The sequence below is a fragment of the Neltuma alba genome, unplaced genomic scaffold, assembly GCF_004799145.2.
Source record: "Neltuma alba isolate B1F8T4 unplaced genomic scaffold, ASM479914v2 tig00012014_pilon, whole genome shotgun sequence".
Classification (NCBI taxonomy): domain Eukaryota; kingdom Viridiplantae; phylum Streptophyta; class Magnoliopsida; order Fabales; family Fabaceae; genus Neltuma; species Neltuma alba.
Genome location: NW_021636585.1, coordinates 833,963 through 843,449, shown reverse-complemented (window position 1 = coordinate 843,449; position 9,487 = coordinate 833,963). Strand labels below are relative to the sequence as shown.

Sequence of the window (9,487 nt, the reverse complement as noted above, 5' to 3'; positions counted from 1 at the left end):
TATTCTCAGATTGGTATCAGACACGAGCCCCTTAGTCTCTACTAACTTTGGGTGCCACCTAGTTGAACCTACTTTACACCCCAGTCTCGAGACATATCTTGCCCTTTCTTTTAAAGAGTTTCATTCTTGCATTGTTTTTTTTTTTTTTTATGAAAGTGATATTCAAACTTGTGCAAGGTCTGATACCAAACCTTAAGAATGAAACGCTAAGCATCATACCAAAAGCTTGAGTTAAAAGTCCACACTCCAAGACTCAATACGTATTATTCCCTTCCTTTTAAAGGAGGTTCGTCCTCAAACCTATTTTTTGACGGAAGTGAAATTTGAAATCACGTAAGGTCTGATACCAAACATTAGGAATGAAATACTAATCATCATACCAAAAGTTTAAACCGATAGTAGAAAGCACCCCAATTTCTTTAATCCAAATCAGATGCAATCCCTAATCTCTACCAACTTTGGATGCCACCTAGTTGAAGTCGATCTACACCCCAAACTTGAGATGTATTATTTGCCAAAGAAGATAAAAAAGTTGAGTAATTTGAAAAGTTTATCTCTCTCTTTTTATAATGATGATTCCAATACTGCATAAATCCTTGTTGTTGTTCCATCCCAACTCACTTGTTTAAAAGTTTGCAACGACAAAAAGAGTTGTTTTTATTTTTATTTTTTAATTTATCCTATTAAGACTATAAAAATATTGTATTAAGATTAAAATGAGAGGATGCTTTGTCAATATTTAATTACACAGCTATCATTTAAATTTGATAAGTTAACTTTTTTTCGTTAAGTTAGACTAATGGTGTTAAGATTGAAAGACTAAAAATGTATTTTATAAACCTAAAAGATTAAAATAAAAATTGATATAAACATAAAGGATTGAATGCATATTTTAGCCTATTATTATTAATATTGTTGTCCTATTTTATTATTATTAAAAAAATCCTATTAGATATAAATCTACTTTCAATATGGCTAAAAGAAGCTTGTGATATTTTAAGATTTACTCAGATTTTTTTATTATTTTCTTGGTATTTTATTATCATTTTATTATTTTTAAATAGACATATAAATTATGTGCGTGATTTTTTGTTTTCTTCTGTTACAGATACATACACAATATTGTGATTTTTTTTAAATGTTAACTAACTTTTAAAATTCTCAATTTTATTTATTTATTTATTTTATATAAAATCAAATAGATAATTTAATTTCTCCCTTATGCAATCTATTATCCTATTCTTTTTAGACATATTACTTAATCCTATGTCTTTCTTAAGGGCACTATTTTCACTTTAAGTCTTTAATAAGAATTGGGATAGTCAACTTATAATAATTAAATTTTAAAGCTTAATGAAATGTTATTAATAAAAATTAATTACAAGACAAATCAAAAATTTAAAAACGCACTTGTTAATTTGATTAAAACAAGGGCATTGATTAAGACATAAACTACTATTTTTTTTTTTTTTTTTTTGCATAGTCTTAGTTTTCCTTGAGCTGGAACCTTTTGACGAGTAAATGAAGATGTTTCGAGAGTCTTTTTTTGAGGGAAAAAAAGAAGCAGAATAGAACTATTATCAAGGAAACAAATTGAATACCCACAAAAACATATCCACACTTAAGTTTGTAGAAGGGAAAGCACATGATGCCTTTTTCTCCTTTCCTTTTGTGTTTTTTGGGCCAAAAACAATTAAATTTTCTTTTGTTAGATCAATTCTTCAAATTTTGCCAGTAACCTGTAAGATAAAAAAGTTTTTAAAGTTTTGAAAAATTCACTTGTAAATTGTGAAAAAGGCCTGTGAAAAATACATAGGATGAATTCTGAAGCCTGTTGCAAGTTGATGGAATATATGCAAAAAAACTCGACAATTCAAAGTGAATATGAAATAATCCCTGCTTTGTTATTACTAAACAACAATTCACAAATGAACATGAAAAGTAAAGATTTTAATTTATAGGATAAAGTTTAAGGTCTGTTTCAATATGATGCAGCTATACAAGTATCCCAACTAGAGTTTCTCTTTGTTTGGTAATACAAATTACAAACCCAAAGCACACCAACCTACACTCAATTTTGTATCAATCTTCAGCGAGTTTCTACATAATAGAGAGTCTTCTACAAGGCATGCTTCACTTGAATCCTCTGCATTTGTTTGAACTGAGAATTCAAGTTACCTCGAGAAACAAACGGATGCATCAAGGAACTTCAGCATGCATACCTTGGATAAAAATGTGAAAAAATATATGCACCACGACAGCCCATCATTGAAATAAAAAGACACGTGAGTATATGTGAAAATATGATGTCAAAAAGAGGATAAAGTCACAATAGAAAAGCTTTCAATAATGAGAATAATGGTTTGATAAATGTATTTGATTTAACTTAACGGCATATAATGGTTCAGAGCAGACATGTTACAAAAATAAACTCCAATGGCATATAAGGGGGGAAAAAAGCTTTGAGATATTGGATGCTCTTTTATGGGTACTTCTAAAGTATTTGAGCACCTTATTCCAAATTAAATTATATGTAAGTTAAGTAAATTAGTTGGGTAAAAACAATAATATTATAGATAAAATGGGCAGAAGTTTCATTTTAGGGTTTGTTTGACATGAGGGAATTAATGAAAAGGAAGGGAGGGCAGGAAATTTTTTAATGAGTTTGATTTAAAAAATTTTAAAAATGGATTAAAAGCTTCTAATTAATTTATATTACTCTATTGTCTTACATCTTATCTTTATTAAAATTTTATAATCCCAATTCTCTAGTTTTTTAAATAGAACCCATTAAAATTTTTACTGTCATTTTTACTTCTTCATTTCTCTCGTACCAAACATAAGGTTAGGATCAAAACCAATCTCCTATAATTAAGACCAAAGAAGTATGTCGTATAAGGGAAAAAAAAACCAAAGAAGTATATTATTATGGCCAAGATATATTTTAGAGTAGCTAAGAATATGTTCCTACTAAATGCATGAGCATGAGTTGAAGCGGAATCTTGTAATCAATAGAAATAGATTTTACTGCTAAAGAGATGGAATAGAATGTCACCTGAATCATTTTCTTCACTTGAGAATTCGTCCTCTCCTATAATTAAGTTAGATATCAAGCTATTGGTTAGTTTGAGAAAAATTAACAATATCAATGGAAGGAAAGGAAACATTAGTGCCAAAAGAGGAAAAAAGTGTCACCTAAATCATTTTCTTTATTGAAAGATGTCAGCAAATATGCAGTCAATTGTGTGAGGATGTCAAGGTCCTCATCAACTGGAGAAAAGATATTCTTGAATTTATGAAGCGAATCTTGTCCCCACTCTGCTTCACTCCATTTAAGAGCTTTCCACCATTCTATTTCTCCTCTTATCACCTTTAGCTTTTTGATGACAATTCTGCAATGGAAAGACTTTGGAGTTTTGGGCAGTAGTAAAATCCCATCTGCTCTAAATTTCTCCCAATACACACTCCATTTGAAATGCTAGTTAGTTCAGGTACGAAGAGAAGTGACAATTTCCTCAATCTTGGGAGGAAAATGTTCATTGTTCGCTCTTGGAAGGATGGACAACTTATGATGCTACTTACTTTGGGACAGTCTTCAACTATAAGCTCTTCCAAGTTGGCAAGACTACGTAAGGAATCCATGGTGAATAAGGTAGTTAACTCAGGGCAAGTGTGCAATGTCAACAACTTTAGTTTATGAAAAATGAAATTGGCAAGAACTGGCCTGTAAATGATTCTCCTTAGATTTTTCATGCAGAATATAGTCAAGAATTGCAGGCAAAAAGATGCATTATGATCTGAGCCTGCTCCGTATTCGTCCTCATCTCCAATGCTTTGCATTTCATTACATTATGCCAAAATGCATAATCGTAACTTCTTCAAATTCTTCAACCCAAATTGAGCGAGATTGTTGATTTTCATATGGCGGTCCAAGAAAAATGCCCAGGATTTAGAGAGAATGAACTTTACTTCATCAGAAAAATCTTGACCATTTACAAACTTTAACCTAGGACAACTTTCTTTGAATATCACCTCAAAAGACGGCGGTACACGTGATATCATTCTTGGCTTGTGATAGCCAATAACGAGTCTAAAATTAGATAGATGCCTTTTTATGGGATTCAAGAAATTAACTCTTGGAATATATATATCCAATGCCTGCAACAATTTTAATCCATTGATTTCTGCAAGAATGTGTTCAACATTGTTGAACCACCATTCATTATCTGAGTTAATACCAATCTTTAGTACTTTCAAATGAGTGAGTTTGGATAGAACATCAAGAGGAACCACTGCAAAGCTAGAATCATCATTATAAAAAGAAAGAGATATACTTTCCAAATTGGTCAACTCTTCTATCTCTTTTGGCAAATGTGTGATCAGTGTGCCATCAAGATCAAGTGTTGTGAGATTTTTGAGTCGCTTAATCTCTGCGGGAAGTTCCAAAAAAAGCTCACAATGGTTCAGATAAAATTCTCTAAGCTCCTGTAGGTTGAAAAGTGAGCTTGGGAGTTCATGTATGCTCGTGCATGACAAGTCGAGGATGCTAAGCAGAGGCACATGATTAAAAAATGAGGATGGAATTGTCATCAAATTAAGGTCGTTGTCTCTCAACAATAAAATTCTTAGTTTGGGAAGATTTGTGAACCGGGGAAGATGTGTAATCAAAGTGTCAGAAAGATCGCACACCTCAAGATCTTGGAGTTCCCAAATTTGTGGTAGTGTCTCCAATCGCTTACACCCGGCCAACATCAATTTTTTAACATTCTCAAGTTTATTAATCTCTGGTGGCAGTTCCAGCAATTGCGAATAGTTTTCCAAAGACAAAGCTTCAAGCTTCTGGGGTTCTGCTTCTGGCAGTGTTTCAAACATACAGCCTTCCAAATTCAATTCTTTAAGTTGGGGCGGCAGGGTATTTGGAGCATATAAATTTTGTATGTGAGTGTTGGATAAGTTTGGAACTTGGAGGTTTGAAATTGCTGATGCCAATACTCCTTCACTCAAGCTCTTAGGAATGTTCCCTCCGAATGCCCGTAAGATAATTTTAATATCCTCAGGCAATAGGATATACCGACCAAGGGTGTCTTCAAATTGCAACAAGACAAAACATTCCATGAAATTTTGTAAGATACTTTTTGCTTCTTTCTTCGAGCCTATTAACTGTTGAGAAAACCAGCAAGTAAACAAATGATCATCACTTATCATCAAATCTTGGGATTCGAAGACCATTAAACACCTTACAAGACGAACCTTTTCTCTCTCAGAAGTTACATTTGCCCATATGATGTTGAAGAATGCATTCACTATTGGTTCACGATCATGATAACACAGATTTTTCAATGCAAGTTCCCAGATTTGAACATCTTTCACCCCTTTCAGTGACTTTGCCGTCAGAACAATGGCAAGAAGATGGCCACCACATTTCTCCACAATTTGCACTGCAATTCTTTGGATGGCAGTAGATGAGTGTAGAAACTCATTGCCAACATTCTTGCAGAAGAACACCCAAGGCAACAGATGATCCTCTGTCTTGATTGTCAGATCCACTTTCTCGCTCGATTCATAATTTTGCCGTGCTGATGGTAATGTTGTTATAAAAACCACGACATCTTCAGAATCCCTTTTAATTGGTAAACTCACCTTTTGGGGGTCTAATTTTTTGTCATCATCCCCATCCACCATAAGCACTAAATGTCTGCTTCGTTTGTAACTCTTTGTCGATGACTCTGTACTGGTAGTTTGGTGGTGCCATGTTGGAGGATTTGAGAGCACTAACTCTCTTTTGATCTGCTCATCAATGTGATTAAGATCAACGATTTGAAGATCATCAAATGTTGCACGTATTTGAGAATGTGCTTGTATTTTTTCCACAACAGTTCGTTTTTCTGCATCATTTCTGGCTGAAAACCATATGTTTTGAATCTTGTCATCTGAAGTTAAACTGTGGTTCAGTTGATGGACAGCAAGATCAGTAGCTAAGAGGAGAATAGGGTGGGGAACATGTTTGAGGGGTGTCTCCTTGCTGACGCTACCACCACTTATGATCTCTTCTGTTATCCCCCGTGGTATAAGTACCTGTACATATCTCAGTGGGCTTGCCTAAAGAAGATGTTGAACACTTCTCCTCAAACTATCAAAACTAAGCAGTTCCATCTCCAGTGAATTATAGACATCATTGATCCATTGCCGCAGAAGGTGTTCATACCCAATTCTCATGGGGTAGCTCAAGATGAGGTGTATAAAGTTCCATATTTTCATCAACCTTGACACATCTTTCCCAAGATGCTGTTGAGGGAAAACAAAAAAAAAACAAAAAAAGATTCTTCAAGGAAGATATCATCAACAACAATGACAACAAAAACATTTTAATTAAGAGTGAAGAACATGGTAATTTCCCTCATTTTTTTTCTTTTAGCTATAAACTTGCTTTTGTTTAAAAACTATTTAGGAGTGTTTAGATGGAAACCAAACCATGATTTTAAAAATAATTTTACTGATATACAAAGTAAATATGTGAAAAAATATGTTTCGATTTACGGAAAAATACTCTTAAAAAGCATTTATGGGGATATCCAAACACCCCCCAGTCTGGGTTTAGAAGCAAAGCAACCAGAGCTCAAAAAGTGCATGAAGTGGGGGAACAGTGCAGCTTAAGAAGCTCACATCATATATCTGTCAGATTGGTTGAGATTTCTCTCATTCCCAATTCTTATTACTCTCATGGGGACAAACCTTTTATAATATATCCTCGTCAAACTTACACTTTCGTTCATTCTTCGAAGAATGGCATGCAGCTCAGCCGACTCAGACATTCTTCGTGCTGGTTGCGAGGCTTTCAAAGTTCAAAGAATAATGCGTTATATAAGAGATAACTGAAATTTTGACATTGAAACGAACAATATTATTACATTGAAAGTTTCATCCTACAACACAAAAGCATACATGTTACAGATCAAACAGGTTTTCAAATTAGAGGACTTCTTTGGAACAAAATCCGTACTTATGACCCCCAAAATCTATCAAAATTCATCCTACAATACAAAAGCTGTAACCTTTTGACAAGGAAATGAAGATTTTTTGAGAGATTTGTTTTCTGACAGAGAGAGAGAAGCAGAATAGGACTATCATCAAGGAAACTAACTGAATATCCCCCAAGAAAAACACACTTGTTTATTTTATTTTTTCAGGAGGGAAAAGCTCATGATGCCTTTTCTCCTTCTTTTTGTTTTTTGGGCCAAAAACAATTAAATTTTCTACTAGATGAATTCTTCAAACTTTGCAGGTAGTTTGTAAGGTAAAACTTCTTGAAGTTTCGGAAAATTCTGTGAATTTTGAAAAAGGATTGTGACAAATACATAGGATAAATCATCAATTTCATAATTTCACTCAGAGGAGGGCTAGTCAATCAATGATAAAATGAAAAAGATAAAACCGCTGGCTAAATTTTAGATTATACAATTTGATTTTGAAATTTGAGAGGACTAACAGAACATCGCAGAATGACAAAAATTTTGCATTTCATTCTCACAGGATAAGCCTACATAATATATCATTGTCAAACTTACCACGTATCTATTACGATAGACACGCTGCTCAGCTGACCCAGACATCATTGGTCGTGCCCATAGCCGCCGGGACAACTTTCAAAATCCAAAGAGAATAATGTGTTACTAAAAAAAAAGAAAAAAAGATTTTGTTATTAAAACGAACAACAACAAAAATCTAACTTTTTATTTGTTTATTTATATTCTTTTTAGCTTTGCCAACCGCCATTCACAAACAAACACAAGGGTTTTTTTATCTTGAAATTAGATATTTCAATTAACTTTCATATAGCTTTCAACCTGGAGAGCTTGATTTATGTATATGATATTTTTTTTTTGTTTAACTTAAATGCTCACCTCTTCTATTTTGAAAATATACATTTAGTCAAATATATTAACATAGTAAAAAAAAAAAATTCAGTGTGATACATATAGCTCACCTGTTGGTGCGGCAAGTAACAAAATTAAAAAAATTCATAAAAAACTCTAAAATATTGCTTTTTAATTAAAAGTTATATTAAAATAAATTATGTTTATTAATTTACCCTCACTATGCTAAAGGCTTAATTTATTTGTATCCATTGTTGGTTTTACAATTCCCAGCCAAGAACTTGCAACAAAATTATAAAATAATCAACTTTATAATGATCATTAATTATATTTATGTTAAATAGGATTATTTTGGTCCGATAAAAAGTCTAATAAAATTATTAAGGGCTAACTAACTAATGGTTAGGTGGCTGACCAAAAAACAAAAAACTAATGGTTAGGTGAATGGAAGTGGAATCTTTAAAATAGATATGAGGTCTATGTAATTTAACTTTTAATTATAAAGAAGCAACATGGTTTCATGGTTTCGTTCTAATGGAAGAGGTTAATTTAAATACAAGGTTTGAAGCACTTATTAATTTGATTAAAACAAAGACGTTAAATATATATAAGCTAAGGTTTCTAAATTGTTTTTAATAATCTTAATTTCCTTATTAACCTGGAACCTTCTGACGAGGAAACAAATTGAATATCCACACAAAAACAATTCACACTTGTTTATTTTATTTTTCAAAGGGAAACCACATGATTCTTTTTCTCCTTTCTTTCTAATATATTAAAACATTAAAATTAATTTTTATTTAATTAAGTTTTATATTTGCAATAAACAGTATTCTTAATTTTTTGGCCAACAGTATTCTTAGATCTATACCATATATAATATGCGATACAGACGGACTGAGTGTGTCATCACTCTTAAGGGAACAATTGGAATTTTATGTTGTTAGATCAATTCTCCAAAATTTTCAGGTAATTTGTAAGGTAAAAGTTCTTCAACGTGTGAAAAATTCACTTGTAAAATTTGAAAAAGGCTTGTGAAAAATGCATAGGATGAGTTAGTTGTGAATTTGACAATTTTACACATATTATTGAAGGAGGTAGGAGGACTTGTAAATCATCATAAAATGAAAAAAAAATTGAGGAACCCATATGAAAAACGCCAGTGGCTAAATTGTACTTTTCATAGTTTGATTCACAAATTTGAGAGGATTTATAACACAGTGCAAAATGATAAATATTTTGCACTTGGTTTTTAGGTAAAAAAATAGTGGGAAAGTTGTGAAACTAAAAAATAACTTATAAAAATGGGAGGAAAATCCGTAAACAGGCATAGAAAATTTAAAGACGCATACAAACTACATGGGTCGCACTTTTAAATCTTACGGGTTTGCATGCATATTGTTCAAGAGAACTTGTATATAATACTACTTCTAGTTTTTAATATCAAAGCTAGATAACTAATATGAAAATATTAATAACATCAGTTAAATTAGTTCTTTGGAAGAAATATATAATCAAGAAGACGTTGCTTCTTGGAATAGTTTGTTACTCACCGAACTGCCACTAGGGCTGTCGGACTTGGATGAAGTCGTCCCTCCTGATTGCGGGGCCTT

At 32.4% G+C, this 9,487-nt stretch overlaps 1 protein-coding gene across 4 annotated transcripts; it reads right to left on the bottom strand.

Moving 5' to 3' along the window:
* Positions 1–1,929: 1,929 nt before the first annotated feature.
* On the bottom strand, positions 1,930–6,827 carry LOC114721195 (disease resistance protein RPS2-like). 4 transcript variants are annotated; one of them, XM_028907016.1, is made up of 5 exons: positions 6,762–6,827; positions 5,251–6,285; positions 3,196–5,160; positions 3,056–3,091; positions 1,930–2,222 (listed from the first exon to the last, which is right to left on the bottom strand). In XM_028907016.1, exons 2-3 carry the CDS (start codon positions 5,680–5,682, stop codon positions 3,850–3,852), a joined length of 1,743 nt encoding a protein of 580 aa, XP_028762849.1. In that variant the 5' UTR covers positions 5,683–6,285; positions 6,762–6,827; the 3' UTR covers positions 1,930–2,222; positions 3,056–3,091; positions 3,196–3,849. The 4 variants fall into 4 exon arrangements, with proteins under 4 accessions (XP_028762849.1, XP_028762846.1, XP_028762847.1 ...); XM_028907013.1 differs by having other exon boundaries at positions 3,196–6,285; XM_028907014.1 differs by having other exon boundaries at positions 1,930–2,178; positions 3,196–6,285.
* Positions 6,828–9,487: the final 2,660 nt, after the last annotated feature.

Coding starts and splice junctions, on each gene's coding strand:
- LOC114721195 (XM_028907013.1), bottom strand. CDS start 5,682: ATGGTGGATGGGGATGATGACAAAAAATTAGACCCCCAAAAGGTGAGT.